This window comes from Musca autumnalis, unplaced genomic scaffold (genome assembly GCF_047663935.1).
Source record: "Musca autumnalis isolate F117 unplaced genomic scaffold, ASM4766393v1 scaffold_2, whole genome shotgun sequence".
Lineage (NCBI taxonomy): Eukaryota > Metazoa > Arthropoda > Insecta > Diptera > Muscidae > Musca > Musca autumnalis.
The window spans coordinates 270,331,693-270,354,711 of record NW_027411755.1 but is presented as its reverse complement, the minus strand read 5'-3'; the positions used below and the strand labels follow the sequence as shown (position 1 = coordinate 270,354,711).

The window sequence follows — 23,019 nt, the reverse complement described above, 5'->3', positions numbered from 1 at the left end:
TTTTAATATATTTTGAATGTATTAGACCCATTTGACCAAAGAATCGGTTGTAACTTTGTATTTTGTGTTTCCAGAGGCTAAGAAACATTTCTACCATAAAATGTTTATGTAGGTCCACGTGTTGATTTACCCCCATAATACAATATCTCCCGATTTTCGATATTTTGAACGTTTTAGCCTCATTATCACACCGATATGGCTGAAATTTGGTATTTAGTCTTCTTTAGGCGTATAAAACTTTCCCCCAGATATTTGTAGGTATAGGTCCACGCCATCATATAGCCCCCATAGAACGGTACCTTCCGAATTTCGGTATTTTGAAGGTTGTGGCCACATTAATCCACCGAAATGGCTGAAATTTGTGGTGGAAGGTATAAAAAGTTCGGCCCGACCGAACTTAACGCTTTTCTTACTTGTTTAACTTTTGTGAGGGAGATACCTGAAGGAGTGCACCGATATGGCTTATCTTCGAACTTAAACTCAACCATTTTGGTGGGATAATGAAGCTAAAACCTTCAAAATACCGAATATCGGGAGGTACCGTTCTACGGGGGCTATATAAAGGCGTGGACCATACCAACAAATTTCAGGTGGAACGATTTTTTATATCCTCAACGAAGACGAATTACCAAATTTCAACCATTTTGGGATACAGAAGCTAAAACCTTCAAAATACCGAATATCGGGAGGTACCGTTCTATGGTGGCTATATGAAGGCGTGAACCTATACCAACGAATTGCTGGTGGAAAGTTATATACACTCCGCAGAATTACGCTTAACAAAAGCGAGTAAAAAATACACTTTGGGTATTAATCAATCAATGTGAGGGGTAAACGAAAGCTTATGATCAAAAAGAATTCCCAAGTCATATTTTTCATCCACTTTATTCAAATTGTGACTACCAATCACAAAAGTAAGTTGAAGCGGATTTCTAGAACGATAGAAACTGAGATGAAAACACTTATCAACATTGAGAGTTAAATTGTTTTGGCAACACCAACGATTAAGATTATTAAGATCATTTTAAACTTTAAAAGAATCCATTATTGAATTAAATTTCAAATAGATCTTCAAATCATCAGCATACAGTAAGAATTCTGTATGTTCAAAGCAAGTATGAATATCATTGATAAATATACTAAACAGTAAGGGTCCAAGGATGCTTCCTTGAGGAACACCAGACGTTTGAAAGTACGCCATTGACTCATATTCACCTATTTTTACCACATATTTCCGATTATATAGATACGACTTAATCCAATTTAAACATGAGCAATGAATGCCTAAATTATACAGTTTATTCAACAACAAAGAATGAGAAATAGTGTCAAATGCCTTAGAAATATCCGTATATATCGCTTCAACTTGGTAACCCGAAACAAAAGACGACAGACAGTTTAAACAGCTAAATTAGAAATTGTTGATCTACCTTTATAAAAACCATGCTTCTGTGGTATAATAACAGGATTGAAAAAGAACCTAATTTATCATGTATAATATTTTCAAAGATTTTAGCAACAACAGTGATTTTTGCAATAGATCTATAGGATGTAACATTCTCTCTGCAACCTTTTTTGAAAATCGCTAACAAATGTGAATTTGCATCTATCCAAAAACATCCCCTCAGATAAAGATTTATTAAAAATATCCCTGAGAGGCACAGTTAGAGCCTGAGCACATGCTTTAACTATAAAGGATGATAGTCCATCTGCTTTCAACTTTTTTGAACTTTTAATTTTATTAATGTCAATATTCGATAATGAAATGTTACTAAGATTTGAGTTAGGAAACATAATAGAACCCATATTACTGGCAACATCTTCATTGCATTCAACATTATTAAAGTTCGATTTAAGAAATCGTGCAAAAAATTCAACAATTTCTTTAGGAAGAATTACTCCCCTGATAACACATCGAGGAAGGAATATCGAGAGTTTGTTTTTTGATTGAATAAACTTCCAAAAATGCATGGTAGAACAAATATAAGGTAAAGTTAATACTACAACAAATACAACTCGAACAACAACCACAAAGGAATTTGTTTTTGTTTGTAACGTTACTGCCAGTTGTATTTGTAAACAAAACAAGGAAATGTCTATAAATTATTGGAATTTTAAAAACTAATAATTTTTCACATTTGGTTCAATATTTTGGAAAACATGAATGAAAATTCGTTACATTTTCAATTTTTATGTTTCCACATCATTCCACTAAATGCATAAATTCTCGCAGAAAGTAGAATTCTTGCAGAAAAGTTTGGGGTCGCTGGAAATTCATAGAAAAAGGAGAAGCTGTTTCAATGTTTTGTTTTAGAAATCAAAGAAGCACATGTTTATTAGGGCTTTATTTTTTTAAATTTTAACAAAATACCTCACATATTAACAAACTTTGTATCGCCTATACAAGCGGGAATTTACCGCGCGGCTTATCGTTGGAACTTGGAGGAGGTTACATATCATTGATATGAAGAAGTCTTTCTGGGAAATGTTTTTTTTTCGAATTATATATTTTTTTGTCAAAAAATATATGTCCCTAATGTACATCGAAATAGAAATAAATGTATAAAATGTCATATGAAATTTGACACTAACGTTACAACCCAGTTCAGTCAGCTGTGTATTGCTGCTACCTTTTCTTATTCTACCATGCCAAAAACGTTTGAATAAACTCCCAAAAATGTTGTCATTTTCCATTCTCTGAATATTTTGACCATATAGAAATTTGTTTAAAAAAATTAAATTCTTTTTGACAAACGTTATATTGGCGACAAAGCTCCTCATCAGATGAATTCATATATTTTTTATATAATTTATTTCTTCGATTTTTTAACTGTTTTCAACGTTTGTTATGCCAAGGATGAAAGTAATGTTTAATGTTTAGTAATGTTTTTTTTGAATCAAACGATCGAATATGTCATAAAGCTTTTGTAAGAAATATTCATAACTTTCAGTTGCATTAAGATTTACAGAACTCGGAATCCAATCCAAATCCTGAATACATAAATTTAGCGAATCAAAATTAACAGCGTTAAAATTATGTTGTTTAATATTATTATTCCTCTTATGTTTCAAGAATACAAAAGTATCAATTCTTATTGATATTGGCAAATGATGGACAGTAGTAGGAGAAAATGGATGCAAGCATTCATATAAAGCATATTTCATATCAGATGGAATGAAAAATAAATCTAAAATTTTATGTAATTTATCAAAAATTGAATTAATTTGTGTTAAATCAATACTGAATAAGGAATCTATGAAATTAATTTCATAATTCTTATTTGAAGGCGTAGACACACTATCATTGAACGACCAAATAATATTCGGTAAATTGAATTCTCCAAATATACAAAGTTTAGAGCTTGAATCCAATTTCTCATACAAAGATGTAATGTTATTTATATGGTGGAAATAAATGTCATAACTACTATTAGCATGAATATATGAAACTCCGAAACAAAAACTCTTATCGGTTGGAAAAATACAAACAAAAATTTGATCTAAAGGCCTCGACGCATAAGAAGCATGTCATTCTTGCTGAAGTCATATCTGATAAAAGACTAAAGACCAAGTTCGACCTAATAAAAAGATTTCATAATCACATTTGAATTAGGTCGAACTTGGTCTTTAGTCATTTACCAGATATGACTTAAGCAAGAATGCCATGCTTCTTATGTGCCGAGGCCTTAAGACATTATCAATTAGAATATTATTGCATATACATAAATTGAATTAATCGCTTCTTAACAGCAATGAGAACACCTCAAGAGAAAACCCTGTAGCTTCCAAAGATCTATCCTTTCGATACACATAATATTCATTAGGATCAAAAAGTTCCCCAATATAAAAATCGGAATTAGGAATAACCAAGTTTCAACAATTATAAATACATGATACTCAGACTGTGTAGAAAAATTAAATAAAGAGCGAACTTTTTAGGGCATTCCAGAAACATTTTGATTGTAGATATTTAATTCAGAATTATTTGTTATTACACCTCCGACAACGTTGCTGGTTTCCTTTTTCAAAATATTTTAGACATTTCAATCTACTGCAATGTTTTTTTTTGTAGCCAAATGCTGATTCATGCATCTACTTTAAAAAATATGTCTCGCATATTCCATTTTTTTTAATTTTCATCTATTATGGCCAAACCTATAACTCTGCGTGTTGCGTGTGCGTTCAAAAATACAAAAACAAAATACATGTATTTCAAATTGAAATACATGTGTGTATTTTGTTTTTGTATTTTTGAACGCACACGCAACACGCAGAGTTATAGGTTTGGCCTTTAGATTTGGTATTTCGCACTCAGCTTATTTTTGTTGAGAAACTTCAATGGCAATTGTGCTGCCATCCCCTATGCCCTATTTTTTAAAAACGCTATTTTAGCAAAACTGACAAACCTATCGGAGAGAAAATTAATTTGCGGGACAATGGTTGTTGTGTCTCCGACCCTAGGTACTGATGTGGGGCCTAAAGACCCGACCACGCCCACTTTTTTAAATAGCTTATACATATATCAAAAACTGCTTAACCGAACCGTGGTGAAAATAGGTTATATATTTTGTTGAATTTCGGAGGGGGCGGGGAACCTCCCCCATGTCCTATTTCTTTGAAAACGATATTTTATTTTTTATTTTATTTATTTATTTCATTTATGTAACAAAAAGCCTACAAGGCCAAAAATATTACATTATTATACAAAAACATCTGAGTGCAAAGTAACATTACGTTAAAAAATAAAAAATTTCATGAAATTCAGAAAATTAAATGAGTATACCTCAAGTATGGCCCCCACCATACAATAATAAATCAATAATTACTGACAATAATTGTCCTAGATACCAGTAACACCAATGTACTAATCAGTTCAAGGTATTATAAAATTCAAGAAGTTTCAACCTAAAAACGTTATTTGAGTGTGAAAATAATCGTAGCTCCAGAGGTAATACGTTCCAGCTACGCGCAATACGAACACGAAATGATCGGCCAAAAATATTCTTCCAAATTCTAGGAATAAATATTTGAGGATTCCTTGAAGAGTGGGTGAAGTCAAATGCTCTATATAATGTAGAAGGCTTCCTATTTCTAATCATCTTATAAAATAGAGATAAATTGCGAACATCAACATACGAATCAAAAGAACATCTCAGAAAATTTTCAACAAACTCAGATACATGATCCCCTTTAACAAAACTAAAGAACGTATCGGAGAGAAAAATAATTTGGGGACAATGTACTCATTTGGGACCATACCACGCCTACTTTTATAAGAGAATGGATAGGGATGGCCCCTGGTGAAAATAGGCTATATATTTTGTTGAATTTCTGAGGGGTCGGGGAACCTCCCCTTTGCCCTATTTTATTAAAACTGTGTCTTTACAAAACTTACTAACGTATGGCTTAGAAAATAAATACAATAAATAAAAATCTCCGACCCTAGGTACTTATTTAGGGCTTAAAGACCCGACCATGCCCGCTTTATTAAATATGTTATATCTCTGAAACTACTGAGCCGATTTTCTTTAAAATCTCAGAGAATGTTCAGCGGTGGCCCAACATGAACACCCGTGGTGAAAATAGGCTATATATATATTTTTTTTTTTTTTTTGAATTTCGAAGGGGACGGGGTACCTCCCCCATGCCCTCCTTATTCTAATAATACACTTTTTGCACGCCTATTTTTTAAAAACGTCATGTCATTTTCAGATGATGTATAGGGATGGCCCCTGGTGGAAATAGGCTATATAAACTTACGAACATGTCCGTTTCCCCAACCCTGGGTACATATTTTAGCCGTAAGACCCGGCCATTCCCAATTTCTGAAATATGTTACAAATCAATGGAAATATCAGATGTTATGCATAACGAAGCTTTGGTCTTATTGGAAAGCAAGTCTTTAGATTAGAAGGCAACATATCGATAGCTATAGCTTCATCAGGTATACATTATAAGAAGGTGCAAGGACGACACAGTCGACCCTTAAGTTGCCACTTAAATAGAAGTTATCATCTGGAACGAATGTACGATGGCACATAAAAATTCCCAAAAAGCTTTAGAACGATTCTTGAAGGATTTAAGAGTAATTCACGTTTAGATCTCAGACAAACACTGTCAGTTATACTATTCCAGCAGATGAAATAAGTGTATGCCTCAAGTCATTAGTTAACATACCGCCAAAATTTCATATAGACACCAACATTTCTGAAGATGTTTTATTTAAGTCACTTGCAGTTTCCAACTATATTGCGACGCAAGAAAAATATAATTTACTTAAGAAATGGTAACATAAAACTGTTTCAAGGGCCAGCAACGTGGACCGGGCCGGCTAGTACATATAAAAAAAGGTTAAGTAGTAGTTTATTCAGTAACTTTTACCAATTGAAAAGTATGTAGTTCGAATTTCTTTTGTTTCTGTAACAACAAACAAACATTGAAGAAAGCTATTGGTTAGAAGTTACCACAACTATCTTTCAATTCCCTGAAGATGATTGGAGAGTCCAATCGAAATATAGGAAAATAAAGCTTAAAAATCTAAAAATTGGATTTTTATTTATGGAAAGTCAAACAATTCTCAACAACACAAATGAAATTATTGTAAAATAAACACTGACTAAAGTGGTTAAAAAATTACTAAACTTTTTCTTATTATATATAAAAAATGAAATTTCATTGTTATTCCTTTATTACAAAAAATTATGATTATCTTTACGCTAATTATCTATATAATTTTTCGTGAACCAAAGATATTTACGTACATATTTTTTTTATTTTCATACATGCAGATCCATATCAACTTTTAAATGCCGCTTCACACCGATTGGTTGTTCAAGGTTCGGGACAGATTCAATTATGGCAATTCTTGCTTGAGCTGTTAAGTGATTCGTCGAAAAGCAACTACATTTCATGGGAGGGAACAAATGGTGAATTCAAATTGGTCGACCCCGATATGGTAGCAAAGCTGTGGGGAGAGCGAAAGGCCAAACCGAATATGAACTACGACAAACTCAGCAGAGCTCTACGGTAAGTAAACGATACACATGGAAGCACAAGAGAGTTCACATACCAGAAACGAAATGTGCGCATGAAACAATATACACAAGTAACGTATTGACAAAGGCGGTGCTACCAAACATTGGGTAGTGACTGTGTATACGCACAGTGGATACAAAAATAATCGATGACCATATACATTAGGGTAGCCCAAAAAATGGCAAAATTGTTTTTTTTTTGTTTTTTTGAAACGCCTACACCATAATTTTTTTTCCATTTGACCCAAAAATCTTATATATGAAATTTTGTGGCGATCGGTTAACGTTAATCCGTCCCACAGAGGGATTTGTATGGGACCAAAGGCCAATTTTCACGAAAATGCTATATAGGCCGCATTTATCCAACCGATGAAAAAAATTTTCACAGTTCATTACTGTGGCTAAAAAACGATGTCCACAAAAAATTATGACGAAAGTGAGTATATTGTGAAGCGAGTGAAATATGCATACATTTAGATCGTGTTCAGATATTTTATTGAAGAAATAGACAAAAACGAGTATGTGCGATTTTTAAAATTTCTCACTTTCTGTGTAACAATTTATAATTTCGGCCGTTTTTATACATTTTCGTAGAGTTTTTCGGACATTGTCAGTAGAGATTTGTGGTGATTTTTAACACAACTTGTCTGTAGCGATTTTTACCTTGAAGCTGTTGACATCCATGGTGGATATTTACAGTCAACAAAAAAGTCTACATACACCCTATAAATTTCGAGTTTTGAGGATAAGGAAGCATTTTTATGAAAATCCAAGTACATAGTTCTATTTCATATCCCTAATGAACAAAATTAAATACAACAAAAATGTATTCCATAATACGAATAACGGTTAATTCTATAAAAGTTAAAAAAATAATAGGGAAAAAGTGTGCATACACCCCAATGAAATATTGAGATTACCGTAAAATTTATGGAATAAGCAATACAAATTTTATATTTTATTGCTTTATCGATGTCCATGATATCTTTTTGACAAAATAGGAACATATTTGTAGATTAATTGCAGTTATTTAAGGTCAGACTTCGCGTATAGCTCGTTAAAGCGGACCCTTGCATAATTCCTTTAGTTTTTCAGTCTGGTAGTTAAAAAACCCCAGAAAAGACATTGTGACTAATAACTAATAATTTTGAGATCCTAGAGCGCTTTGAAGTTGTTCTTGTGGATAATATATGCTCATGAGCTTCGCTAAATATACGAATTCCTGAGTTCTCTCATAAAGTTTATAGTTTTCACAGCATTCCAAGAAGCAAAATAGAAGTGTAGAAGCCTTGGAATTACCTTGTAATAAGGTCTGATATAATTTTTGGACCTTAACTCAATCAGAAATGTACAACATTATTCTACAAACCCGCTCATAAAGTTTCTAAAGCATCAAAATAAAAGCCCCACCAAAGAATGCATGGAATTTGTATGAAATTTATACAATTAACTACTATGCTCTCGTATTATGATCGTTAGGGTCACTTAAATCGCTATAAATGTCCGATAATTTTACATTGCTGATTCAATGGATGCTCGAGGATTGTACCAGATATTATTACAAGGTAATGCAAGGCTTCTGCATGTAATTTGCGCCTTTGTTGTAATATACAACAATAATATATTTTTGAAATTAAACAAAGCAATTTATAATCGATTGTTTAATAAACATTTTTCCATGTTTATAACTATTTGAAAAAAAGGAAAGAGTTAGATTTTTATTAAAAGTCTAAAGGTACGAGTATTTAACGGAATCAAATTGGTTCATTTCTAAAAAAAAAATAAAAGAATGAAGAAGGCAGATCCAATTTCGAACTATGTTGCCCCTTTCTTCTTTATTCCTTTACTTATATTATGCCAGAAATGAAGCTAATGGGTACTCTACACGATATGTATTTTACATATAGGTTGTCACTTTTTATATACAAAATGTATACGCAAAGTGACAACACGTATGTAAAATAACATATCGTGTAAAGTACCCATAAGCAAGAAGGCTTCTTAAGGCCTGGGGCTCAATTCTGTTTCTATGAAAATGTGAAATGAAAACTTTTATAAAGGAGAAAACTGTCAATTGAAAAAATATAAAGAAAATATTTTTCATTTCAAATTTTCATAGAACAAGAATCCAGCCCCTGGGTAAATTTCATTTCTGACATTATAAAAATAAAAGAATAAAGAAGGCCGATCAAATTTCGAATTTGGTTGCCCTTTTCTTTTTTATTCTTTTATCAGGAGCAAGCAGGTGAGGTAGCCTATGTACCCAGGGCTTTATGTACCGAGGCCTAGAGCAGTGTGAGGCATTGTGAGTGTCTTGAGCGTAAATTTATTCTCTCTCATAACCAGTTAGAGTCTACACAAGTTGTGAGCGAGAGTAAATTTACGCTCACGAAGCTCACATTGGCCTAGAGCATAGATGGGCTTTCTCGCACGCCAGCGTTGCTGTAGTTTGTTTCTCTTTTTCGTTGTAACAACATAAATAAACATTTACGGGTAATTTTGCAAATTTGTTTTTAATATAATAGTTTTTTGGACTTGTTAAGATACCGTCTGTGTTTAAAAAATATTAAAAAAGCAAACAGATTTTAACAAAAACCCCGTTCTAATTTTCCCTTAAATTCTATTTAAGAGAAATGTTGCCCATCTATGGCCTAGAGCCAGGTCAGGCAATTAGGCGCCCGTGTGCGCTCATTTAACGTTGCTCTCTCCACACACACAATTCAACCCATTGATAAAGCATGCACTCACACAATGACGTCCCGTAAAATTTGCAATAGAAAAGTATGGTACCTGACGCTGGCCTAGAGCAGGGATGCACAAAACAATATATGTGACTGTAGTGGTAAGAGTACCAAATTTACTCTCCGATTTAGCACAAAATTTAAAAATGTTATTATTAATAGATTTTCTTTATTTGGATGATATGCTCGGATTAAAATGAGAGAGAATAGATGGGAGAGTAATGTTCCTTTGTTAAACAATGGCTGACATAGCTCTCTTTTGAATTCGTTATTCTCTGTTGTTACAACAACGTGCAGGCGTTGACATCAATGGATTAAAGAAGTCATTTTAAATAACAAACAATAAATTACAGGTGTTAATTCTAATGCAATGGGAGGCATTGTGAGTGTCGTGAGGGTAAATTTACTCTCGATCACATCTTTGAGCGAGAGTAAATTTACGCTCACGACACTCACTCTGTTCTAATGTACAAACACTATTTAAGTAAAACACAAAGAAAACAGTTCGTACGTCCGTTTTTGTGTGCATTCGTTGATGTCTCACCAACTAGAGCAGCGTCAGGTACCTTACTTTTCAATTGCATACTTTACGGGGCGTCATTGTGTGAGTGCATGCCTTTTCAATGGGTTGAATTGTGTGTGTGGAGAGAGCAACGTTAAATGAGCGCACACGGGCGCCTAATTGCCTCACCTGGAACTAGAGTTGTGTTACACAACTTGTGTAGTACCGAAACGAACTAGTTCATTGGAGCTATTCCGACACTGGAACGATCGGAACGATATACGACTCGGTCGTTTATATAGAACGTCGAAGTTTTACACAAAATTGCATGTGAACGTACGATCGAACAAAAGGAGCCATTTAACCAAAAAAACGATTGATTACAACGTCAAATGAAACATAGAACTATATGGAACGAAGGACAATATTAAGGAACTAGTTCCTTTTGATAAAAGGAACGAGAAAGATCGAACCGTTCAATGAACTAGATTGCACAACTCTATCACCAATAACTGAGCGCAAGAAAATAAAGGTTGGTTGGTGGTTGGTTTACGTGGTGGCTATAGCCTTCATAGCCTCAATTAGTATTTAAATATACCGTTTTGAAAACCACACCACTCGTGTAGAGACTGTTATTATGTTTGTTGTGTTGATAATTTATATCCAGCCTGATGAAGTGAGAAACCTCAGAAGGTCTCCCAGATCTAGTTCGGTTATCTCGGTAAGATCGTGCAGGAACGGCCGTCCCAGGGTTTTCAGTCTTTTTTGCAGTTGTGCAGGGCAGGAGCAGAGGAGGTGTTCAACCGTTTCTTCCTCTTCTTCGTTTCCGCAGCTGCGACAGTAGTCATTGTATGGAATATGTAGACGCTTTGCGTGATTACCAATGGCCCAGTGACCTGTTAGTACCGCAATTAGCCTTGCCAGGTTCCGTCGATTTTGGCTGATCAGAAACTTTGTACGTTTGATGTTGTAGTGTGGCCATGTAGATTTTGATATTTTACAAGTTTCAGTCTTGTCCCATCTGATCTCAGCTTGTGAAAGATAGTATTTGAAGATATCCCCTTTAACTACTCCCAATGGTGTTGCGACTGACACCCTTGAGAGTTCGTTAGAGGCAGATCCCGCTCTAGCTAGTTCGTCTGCTTTTTCGTTACCTTCAAGACCCCTATGACCTGGAATCCAAATGAGAACTACTCTGGTCAGACGTCCTAGCTCAGCGAGTTCTTCTTTACATTCCTTCACCAGCTTTGATGTGACGATATTTGAACTCAATGCTAGGAGCGCCGCTTGACTGTCGACAAAAATTCCTATTGAGTTTGGTGAGTGATGCTGTAGAAGTATTTTGCAAGCTTCCTTAATAGCCAGTATCTCTGCCTGAAAAAAACTGCAATCTTCTGGTAGCTTTATTGATGTAGATATATTTGCTTCTTTCGAGTAAACACCAGAGCCGACTCCACAGTTCATCTTAGAGCCGTCCGTGTATACGTTGATGTCGTACCCCTTCAGTGGTGTACTATTGTTCCATTCTTTCCTGCTTGGAAATTGAACTTTAAAGGGCTGATCAAAGGTTATTGCAGGAGTACAGTAATCAGCGTTGGTTGCTATTTTTCTTGGTAGTTTGAGAAGCACGCAGGCATGTCCGTAGGCTCTATCTCTCCACATGCCTAGAGCACGTAGCCTTGCAGCATTGGAGGCCGCAGTTGCTTTGATGTGTAGATCTATTGGCAGTATATGCATCATTGTATTGAGGGCTTCAGCCGGACAAGTTCTCATTGCCCCTGTCACCCCGATGCATGCGGATCTTTGAATACTGTATAGTTTTCTCTGAATTGTTTTCTTTCCCACTGTTGGCCACCAAACTAGTGCTCCATATGTGAGTATTGGTCTTATTATGCTGGTGTACATCCATAACACCATTTTGGGTTTGAGGCCCCAGCGGCTCCCAAACATTTTGCGACATGTGTAGTATGCAACGGTTGCTTTATGAGCACGATGTTCCATATTACGTTTCCATGATAGTTTTGAATCAAGGATAACGCCTAGGTATTTGGCGTGATCTGATAAGGGTATTTCTTGACCTCGTAGTCGTGGAAGATTGGTGAAAGCATATTTGGTTTTTGTAGTAAATATCACCATCTCAGTTTTCCCTTGATTCACTCCCAGACCACTTCTTGTGGCCCAAGTATCCAGTGATTTCAGGGCTCCGCTCATGATGTCACTCATCACGGACGGAAATAAACCGGAGACGAGAATTACCACATCGTCCGCATAAGCAACCACCTTAATCCCCATTTGGTCAAGTTTGCTTAGGATTTCATTAATCACAAGGAGCCAAAGCAGTGGCGAGATCACCCCTCCCTGTGGAGTTCCTCGATTTACGTGCTTTGACAGCGTGCTGTTTCCTAGTGTGGCATTAATGACTCTACTCTGCAGCATGGTGGTTATCCAACCACTGATGAATGGTTCCACGCCAAAGTTATATAGAGCTTGTTCTATTGCTGAGGTGCTAACGTTGTTGAAGGCGCCCTCTATGTCTAAAAAGGCGGCTAAGGTGTATTGTTTGTGCTCCAAGGACATCTCAATAGTCCTAACGACTTCGTGAAGGGCTGTATCTGTCGAGCGTCCTTTAAGGTAAGCGTGTTGACTTGAAGATATGTTGTTTGAGTTCTCCATCTTTTCTCGAATATACACGTCAATGAGCCTTTCGAGTGTTTTAAGCAGAAATGATGAGAGACTTATGGGTCTAAAGTCTTTAGCATTTTCGTGACTACGTTTTCCAGCTTTCGGTATGAAAACAACTTTTACCTGTCTCCAACTCGTAGCAACGTAGTTTAGGGAAAGACATCTACTGTAGATGTGTACTAACCAAGGGTTAATTAAACTCTCCGCGCTTTGAAGCATTTTTGGTATAATACCATCTGGCCCCGGAGATTTGTAGGGAGAGAAGCTATTGATAGCCCATGTAACTTTACTCGGACTTATAATCTTTCCGGCTTCAGTGTTGTCTGTATTTATAGCTGTATTGGCTTGCTCTTCGTTAGTACTATTCGTGCAACCGGGGAATCAAGAGAGAATCAAGAGATTCGGCCGAGTTTTCTGACCAGGTACCGTCATTTCTCTTTATGTAGGTGGGATTTGAGTGACCCTTTGCCATAACTTTGCTTAGTCTGGCAGTATCTTTGGTGCTGTCGAGAGATCCGCAGAATTCAATCCAGGATTGCTTTTTTGCTTTGGATATTGCTTTTTTATATTCCCTAAGCTTATCCTTGTATGGCTGCCAGGATCCGCTTTGGTAGCTGACGTTGAAAGCTTTTCGTGATTGTTTTCTTAACTTTGAGAGCTCGGACGTCCACCATGGTGGATAACGTTTCTTTGAGCGAGTCAATGGGCATGACACTTTAAAGGCTGTATCTATGGATTTCTCTAGAATGGATACAGCCTTTTCTATGCCTGCAGTAGTTTCATCTGTATGTGGAATATTTGGAAGTTTGTCCTTCAGAACCCTATTGAACTTTTCCCAGTTCGTTCTCTTAGGATTGCGAAAACAATTAGTGGGCGTTGCCTTTTCAGATATGTTGAATAGTATCCAATTGTGATCTGAAAAGGACCTCTTATCGGATACTATCCAGTTGTCTATTTCAATTTGCCGTCTATCTGATACTAGCGTGAGGTCGATGACCTCCTGCCATCCCCTAAAGTTCTCCGAGCTTGGAAATACAAAAGTTGGGTTAGTACCTTTGTTGCATATAGTGAGGTTGTTAGTATTTATGAAATCTAAAACTGACTCACCTCTGTCGTTTGTTTCAGAGCTGCCCCACAGGGAATGTCTTGCGTTAGCGTCGCAGCCAATGATTATGGTGTCATGTGGTAGAGTGGCCCCCATAAAGCTCGAGACCTCGCTTGGTGGAGCTTCTCTGGAATGGGCCATGTAGCAAGAGGCAATAAGGAACTGCTTACCGTTTTCCAGTTCCACTCTTGCAACGGTAAAGTCTGCTGTGCTAAACTGGGGACATAAGAAAGCGTTTATGGTGTTTTTGACAATTAGACATGATCTAGGCTTACCATTATCCTTCATGTATATCGTCTTGTAACCTCTGTTATCCAAGCCTTTTAAGCCTTTTAAGCCTAAAAAGGCGGCTAAGGTGTATTGTTTGTGCTCCAAGGACATCTCAATAGTCCTAACGACTTCGTGAAGGGCTGTATCTGTCGAGCGTCCTTTAAGGTAAGCGTGTTGACTTGAAGATATGTTGTTTGAGTTCTCCATCTTTTCTCGAATATACACGTCAATGAGCCTTTCGAGTGTTTTAAGCAGAAATGATGAGAGACTTATGGGTCTAAAGTCTTTAGCATTTTCGTGACTACGTTTTCCAGCTTTCGGTATGAAAACAACTTTTACCTGTCTCCAACTCGTAGCAACGTAGTTTAGGGAAAGACATCTACTGTAGATGTGTACTAACCAAGGGTTAATTAAACTCTCCGCGCTTTGAAGCATTTTTGGTATAATACCATCTGGCCCCGGAGATTTGTAGGGAGAGAAGCTATTGATAGCCCATGTAACTTTACTCGGACTTATAATCTTTCCGGCTTCAGTGTTGTCTGTATTTATAGCTGTATTGGCTTGCTCTTCGTTAGTACTATTCGTGCAACCGGGGAATCAAGAGAGAATCAAGAGATTCGGCCGAGTTTTCTGACCAGGTACCGTCATTTCTCTTTATGTAGGTGGGATTTGAGTGACCCTTTGCCATAACTTTGCTTAGTCTGGCAGTATCTTTGGTGCTGTCGAGAGATCCGCAGAATTCAATCCAGGATTGCTTTTTTGCTTTGGATATTGCTTTTTTATATTCCCTAAGCTTATCCTTGTATGGCTGCCAGGATCCGCTTTGGTAGCTGACGTTGAAAGCTTTTCGTGATTGTTTTCTTAACTTTGAGAGCTCGGACGTCCACCATGGTGGATAACGTTTCTTTGAGCGAGTCAATGGGCATGACACTTTAAAGGCTGTATCTATGGATTTCTCTAGAATGGATACAGCCTTTTCTATGCCTGCAGTAGTTTCATCTGTATGTGGAATATTTGGAAGTTTGTCCTTCAGAACCCTATTGAACTTTTCCCAGTTCGTTCTCTTAGGATTGCGAAAACAATTAGTGGGCGTTGCCTTTTCAGATATGTTGAATAGTATCCAATTGTGATCTGAAAAGGACCTCTTATCGGATACTATCCAGTTGTCTATTTCAATTTGCCGTCTATCTGATACTAGCGTGAGGTCGATGACCTCCTGCCATCCCCTAAAGTTCTCCGAGCTTGGAAATACAAAAGTTGGGTTAGTACCTTTGTTGCATATAGTGAGGTTGTTAGTATTTATGAAATCTAAAACTGACTCACCTCTGTCGTTTGTTTCAGAGCTGCCCCACAGGGAATGTCTTGCGTTAGCGTCGCAGCCAATGATTATGGTGTCATGTGGTAGAGTGGCCCCCATAAAGCTCGAGACCTCGCTTGGTGGAGCTTCTCTGGAATGGGCCATGTAGCAAGAGGCAATAAGGAACTGCTTACCGTTTTCCAGTTCCACTCTTGCAACGGTAAAGTCTGCTGTGCTAAACTGGGGACATAAGAAAGCGTTTATGGTGTTTTTGACAATTAGACATGATCTAGGCTTACCATTATCCTTCATGTATATCGTCTTGTAACCTCTGTTATCCAAGCCTTTTACTTCGTTTTCGTAAACGTAGGGCTCCTGTATGATGCCTATGTCAAGATCCTCCTCAACTAGAAGGATCCGCAGGTTATCTGAAGCAATTCTCGAGTGCTTCAGATTGATCTGCACGACCTTAAACATCATTTTTTTTTTGGGTGAAGATGTGGGTGGCCCCTCTAGCTGCATATTGTCGAGCAGCATACCGGCGTCGTCGATGTCAGCTTCATCGTCTTCTCCATTCGGGCCATGTGGGCGTAGTATTTTGACTTTGGCTTCCCTTATGCCAAAGAACAACTTGTTCCCCAATCTTTCGAGAGCCTCTACTCCGGCCTCAGTAATTGAGAGAACTAAGCTCATGCTGTTATTATTAGGTGGCTCAGTGGCGATTACGGACCACTCGTCCATCGGAACATCCTTGTTCATTTTCGCCAGACATTTTAGCAGCTTTGGCCCGTCGCACTCTATCTTGGGCAACCAAACTCTGGCACGAGGTCTCATCGGGATTTCTTGGGCCGGGATCAGCTTCAGGCTGATGTCGTCCCAAGCATTGCTAAGCTTAGCTATGCTTTTTTCCAGAAACTCCTTTGAGTAGTCATCCATACATTTGATCACCCTGTAACCACGATGTACCTCGCTGGAGTCGAAATGGGGTACAGGAGAATCCTCGTTTGCCAGAACGTGTTCCATAACCAGTTCCGACAATTTGGTTTCTACAGTACCCCATTCCGCCGTGGTGATAGGGGACAGCTTACCCTCCTTTTCGTTAGCTATGGCAACCAGCATGTTGTCCTTAACAACTTCATTGAAAGGGTCGTTTTGTTGTAGATGATGTAGTGGTGTTGTGTTTGAGCTTCTTTCGCTTTGCGGGCTTTGTGTCCTCCGTCCGGGAACGCTCTCGCTTGGAAGAAGATGGGCGATCGTTGATATGTGAGATTTTGGCTTTCTCATACTCCTCAACAATTTGTGTATATTTGAGCTTGTCCGCCTCATCCCGTTCATCCACTGTACCGTTAGCAGCATTCTTGGCTATCTTGCCGAGAATAAACTTCGCCTTTTGGTAAAGGGATTTCCGAACGTCGGACGGACTTTTCTTTTTTAGGTTGGGTTCAGTAGATTGTCCATCTTTCTTGACGGACAGAGTCGCTGTTTTGTTGGTATTTTGTTGTTGAAGTGAGTCACAGCTGTTTGCAGAGCTGACTACACTTAGTTGGCTAGCTACCAGCTCCTGGCTGGATGCTAAGAGTTCATCCTCGGAGGAGTTGCCAGGCTGCAACCGAGGAGTTTTGTTTTGGTGTTTGTTTTTGTATTTTTCTCCATGTATTGATCCCACGAGTGTGCCGTAAGGGGATGGACCATCGTACGCAGTGACGGCGTGCGCAGACTAGGCTATTAATAAGTACAGCTCGACCCGTGCCCTGGCGTCGCACATTGGGGCAAGATTCCAAAAAACGGAGATTAATTCAGGGAAGCATTTGAGTGAACTAATGTTAATATTTTTCGAATGTTTACACTTCAATCAATATAACGGAACACAGTTTTGGTGCAAATTGAGGGATTGGAGAGGTATATTCGAAGCCCTCATAAATGGGTACCATAAAAACTATGAAGTGTTTTTACGGTTTTGCCTTCATTTCTTATTTGATGAATCCAAAATTTTCTAATATGATAAATTATTGGTTAAGCTAATATTTGGCAAAAAATTATTAAGTTAGGTCAATATTTTAGTGTAGCTCCCATACAACGGTATCTCCCGATTTTATGTATTTCGAGGGTCTTGACCACATTTTTTAGTACATTTATCTGTAAATTAGGATTTATAGTTCTGAATGCCTAAGAATTCATAGTGTGAAAATTTGTCAATATAGGTCAATGTTTTGGTATAGGCCCCATATAGAGGTGCAGTCAAATTTGGGAGTTTTCGAATATTATATGCATATATTGCTACTAAACTGGTTCAAATTGTGAATTGTACATTTTGAAGGGATTGAAAATATTTCTATTAAACATCATCTCTATATATTCTCGTTTTGGAATAAGCTCCATATAAAATATTCCGCTACTTTTTTAACTCTAAATACTTTTCAAAAATAGGGAAAGTGGCTACATTTAAATTAATTTTTAATATGCTTCTAAACTTCTTTTGCCATAAATATGTTTTTCTAGGACTTAGATTCCTAACTGAAGTTGACGATTCCATTCTAAAAGGGGCACTTTTGATGCGTAAAACAATATTACTCTTTATATACCAAAATTTAATTTAATTTTTTAAGGTGCTCTTTAAATTATTAAAAATTCTTTAGCTTTATGGCAGTGTAACTGTAGAAGTAAACAATATATGATCTTGACATTTTGGTTAAAGACTTACAATTTTGTACCATATTACCATGTAACGACAGTTATACCAAAAATCGAATTTAATTTATGTTAATTAATCTCCATTTTTTGCTATTTCACCCCTTGTGCATCGCCATCATTTTATATAAATCATTATATATAGTAACTATAACATAATGGTAGACCTGCACAAGTTGTGTTATGTAGGGTGACCACAGACATTAAACCAAAACACGACATACTGTACAACAGTAACAGGGAAAATGAACACAAAAACTCCAAAATGCAAATATTTGACCCACAGCTATTTCCACCATTTTTGATATAACTCAAAATTAGCAAGTAGGGAGCAAGTTTTGTTTGCGCAATATCAAAGAAAACAATCAAGAGAAAAATACAAAAAAAATTCTCACGACCTTCTCGACACTCTTTTTTGTTATACTCCAATACATTTCAAAATTATGCAAAATCTGGACACATTTTGAGGAATTTTTTAAACACATTTCTACAAGACTTTTTCAGTACAATTTTTTCCCAAAATATTAAGAATTACCTCTGCTTGATATATCTATTTTGAAAATGCCAAGTTTATGTAGCAAAATCTACGTTATGGCGATTTAAAAGCAGCAAAATTTAATACTTTTCACCTGTTTCTTAAATTTTAAAAATATGTTCAACTTTAACACTGTGCTACACGAAAAGTAAACAACATACGACTTTGCTGTTTTGGCTAGTGAGGTAGAATTTTGTACTCGTTAACCCTGTCAAGACAGATTATCAAAAATGTGTGTTTCAATTTTTCAATTAAGAGCCGTTTTTTTCAATCTTGCCCCTACGTGCGTCGAGGGGGAATTGCTAGCGACCAGACTTCTTTAGACACTTGTCGGCCATTCAGATCCTCAGCACAACTCCCACTACCTTGATCTTAAAAGTGTTTGTATATATGTCGCTAGTCCCAAGGTGAACTGTGGATAAATCAGTCCACCCTCTGGGCTCGTGACAATTCCCTCCTCCTTTTGCAACCGGGCTTGGGACCGTCTTTGGCGGAGTTGCAAGAGAATAAAAAAACAAACGTTATCGTAACAAAAGAGAATAACGAATTCAAATGAGAGCTATGAGTGAGTTACGCTCACGAAACTCACAATGCCTCACATTGGCCTAGAGCATTGGTGCTCACGCCTTTACGCTACCCCAGCCATACATAGAAGTTTTTTGTAATATTTGAATTAATTCATCATAAATATTTTTTAGAATTACAATTATGTTTTAAAAATGTGAAATATCTAATGAAAACTTATGAAAAACGTGCGCTCATTGAACGTTTCTCTCTCCACAAACACACAATTCATCCAATTGAAAAAGCATGCACACACAATGATGCCCCCTAAAGTATGCAATAGAAAATAGTAGGCTCCCTATCGCTTTTATAAAGACATACACTGCCGCTCACTTGAATAGAACGCCCCTGCAAAATTGTTTTCAACCTCCATTTTTTTCCGAATTATAAAAGATATGAATTTTTTAAATTTTATTGCTTTTATTTTGCTTCATGTGTTTGAAGTAAACTTAGTCATTCATTTGCATTCATATCCAATTTGTATAAGAATTATACAAAGAAAACAAAATAAAGTCAAAAATTTAAGTAAAAAATTTGGCTCATTTGAATAGAACCCCCCGAAAATGCTTCTCACTACTGGAAATGCCTGTCTTAGAACTCCTTTGTAAATTGTGGTGCTCATTTAGGGTGAAAGAAATTGACTAGTTATAAACCAACTATGTTTAACTAATTTATACCTAACTATTTTTTGACTTTTTATAGTCAGTTTAAAAATGTTGTTTTTGTGTTAAAGAGAGTAAAAAAAAATATTTTTTTATTTTTTTGAATTCTTTTTATTTTCTCTTTTGCTTTCATCTTTGACTTTTTATTTTGACACCAGTAGTTTCCAGTGTGATTCCATGTTGTTCCACCTTTGCTATGTCGAGTCTATCAAAACTAGCTTGTATAATTGTTTGTTGCATTTATATCGAAATAATTACGAAAGTGTATATGAGAATTATTTGCGTCGAAAACACACGTTTCAACTGGTTGTTCTCTAGATGACTTTTCAATTAGCTTATAGTTGGTTGTAGAATAATTGCTTTGTAACTGACTATTTTGAAACTGGTTGAGAACTAGTTGAAAAGTAATGCAGAGATAGTCAGTTGTCAATTTTTTCAATCTTGTTGGTCTATAGATGACATTTCAACTAATTTGTAGTTAGTCGTAGAATAATGTATTTATAACTAACTGTTTTTCAACCGGTTGAGAAAAGTCTCGCAGGGGTGTTTCTGACGTTCACGTGTGTAAAACTATCAAATGCCGGTATAACATTTTTTTTTTTTTTGGAATGAAAATAAGACCAAGTAGAAGATATTGGTGGTATTCTCTAAAAAAATATGTGTAATTTCCGAAAATCGTCCTACATATCCTCACTGCAACTACCATCCCTAGTACATACGAGTATACTATTTTTGGAATTTAATGTAAAAACAATCTAACAAAGTGAAAGAAATAAGACCAAATCTTTTGGAAATGTACTAAACAACTACTTTTATAGAGGTCAACCAATAAAAGGCCTTCATTTTTGTTTTTCAGAACTAGAGCTACCAATTTGCCAAAGACACAAAGTCCAGTCCAAGTCCAATCGGTTTCCAAGATTTGAGACTAACAAATTATGAACATAAACTAAGAATAGCCATCTGTAAAAGAAATCATAAAATGACCGGGAAATTATTGCTGATAGATTGCACAATTTACCACTAAAAAATCTACATAGACTATTTTCATAGTCTCGACATGCTCTTAAAAGCGATTTTTAGAAATAATGACATTTTAAGTGTTGCAATTTTCGTACATAGCAGTTCCGCACTGCTATTATTTTGAACTAAACTGTACATATATATTTATCTCAATGATTTTTGTAGTTGTCTGTATCTTGGTCAGCTCAGTCCAACTATATGCATTTCTTACTTTTATATCGCTTTATATTTTCAGATACTACTATGATAAAAACATTATGACGAAAGTACATGGCAAACGTTACGCTTACAAATTCGATTTTCATGGTTTAATGATAGCATGTCAAACACAGGCTCAGGGCTGTGATGCATCCGCGGCCATTGGAATGTTTGGCCCTTATAAAGTTCCTCACCACCATCATCCGTATTCTCCTCAGCAACACCCAATACACCCCTCCGCGTCATGTACGCAATCAAGTACTCATCCTTCAACATCAAGTACACATGCAGACCACTCGACATCGTCCACGCCTGGAAATAGCGTTGGGTTTTCTTCGCCGATAGTAGATGTCATAGCAGGACATAATGTATCCAATACATTTTCCGGATTTGTTCATACAAATCGGACATCCGCAGATTGTGTCCCAGTAGAAACCGTACCGCCGTCGGCTACGCCGTCCACAACATCAGTATCTCCAACGTCATCTCTAAATTCCCGAAACCCGTATTGGTCTTATTGCAGTTCTAGTTTCGAGCCAAGGTCGCCGCAAACGGATACATTCAATTAACCTGAGAACAGTAGACAAACTGTCGCCAACTCTCCATCTGGCAAACGGAATATCAACACTGTACATTAAACCACCACCCTCCCAATGTGGACAGTCCGCTCTCTGTGTCATCCTTTGGCGATTACAATTTATAATATAGGATGGACGTATCACAGAGGTTACTTGCCCAAGTAATTTCATATTCCTTTTGTTGATATGTATGTAATGGTCTAAATTATTATTTTACACGACATAAAAGTTCAGTTAAAAATAGGGTTATTATACAAATAAGTAGGTATGTAAGCATATTTAAGTGTGTACGTATAGACAAATTGTAGGAATTAAGAGTTTTAAAAGAGATGCATTTAAAATGTATGTATACGTATGTGTATTGAAAGTGGACGTACTTGGAAACAAAAGCATTGTAGATAGAATAAAATGTACGCTTAGATGAATGTATGTACATATCGCTTATTTACTCAAAGAGTAGCCTAACTCAATAGCGATTTCTATTTTTTCTACGACTTCTATTTTATCTTGTGTCAAATTTTCATATTGATATCTCTAAAACTCAACGAGTTTCAACTGATTTACTACGTGTTTGTCATAATTAAAAAAAATGTTTTTAAGTTTATGATGCACAAAACACTTCAAATCATTATTGACCTTGCTCAGAAAATTAGCAGTGATATATGGTTAGATATTTGCAAAATATGGTCCATGTAAATACATTTTTTTTGTGTAATAATCTCTTTATGTTGGGAAGTCAAATTACAACGCCAACTTAAAACACGTTTTTCTCGAAACTGGATGTTTTGAGATGTGTCACTCTTTGAGTATATTAGTGACATGTACTTGCAGACATCCTATTTAAAATTCGGAAATTGTTGTTTTATTTCTTCCGTAAGGGGTAAATAAATACAAAGAGTTTTTCGACACAAAAGTAGAAAAAAACGTATTCTTATGAATAGCTCTGTTCCTTTAAATTTTTAATGGTAAAAGTGGTAAAATAGAAAACTGTCAAAATTGCTCTCTCATGACCAGTTTTACCACAAAAGTAAAGGAACGGAAAAATGGTACATCTGGTAACAATGTCAAAAAGAAACAAAAAAAATCAATTTCCTTTTTTTATTTCACTGTTTTTAATTTTCATTTTCAGCATTAGCGTTTTTG

At 36.3% G+C, this 23,019-nt stretch overlaps 2 protein-coding genes across 4 annotated transcripts in view; one reads left to right on the top strand and one right to left on the bottom strand.

The window, feature by feature from the left end:
• The window catches only part of LOC141392057 (uncharacterized), a 53,511-nt gene extending 30,781 nt beyond the window's left edge, over positions 1-22,730 (top strand). For all 3 annotated transcript variants that reach the window (XM_073964998.1, XM_073964997.1, XM_073964996.1), the window contains exons 3-4: positions 6,789-7,026; positions 21,336-22,730. In XM_073964998.1, the coding sequence (XP_073821099.1) occupies positions 6,789-7,026; positions 21,336-21,867 (770 nt within the window). In that variant the 3' untranslated portion in view covers positions 21,868-22,730. The remainder of the gene's footprint in view (positions 1-6,788; positions 7,027-21,335) is intronic.
• LOC141392059 (uncharacterized) lies at positions 13,826-19,352 on the bottom strand. Its single transcript, XM_073965000.1, has 3 exons — positions 15,931-19,352; positions 14,340-15,871; positions 13,826-14,280 (listed from the first exon to the last, which is right to left on the bottom strand). Exons 1-2 carry the CDS (start codon positions 16,985-16,987, stop codon positions 15,867-15,869), a joined length of 1,062 nt encoding a protein of 353 aa, XP_073821101.1. The 5' UTR covers positions 16,988-19,352; the 3' UTR covers positions 13,826-14,280; positions 14,340-15,866.
• Positions 22,731-23,019: the final 289 nt, after the last annotated feature.

What these genes read in the sequence shown, in the direction of transcription:
- LOC141392059 (XM_073965000.1), bottom strand. Translation starts at nt 16,987, where the DNA reads ATGCTGCTAACGGTACAGTGGATGAACGGGATGAGGCGGACAAGCTCA.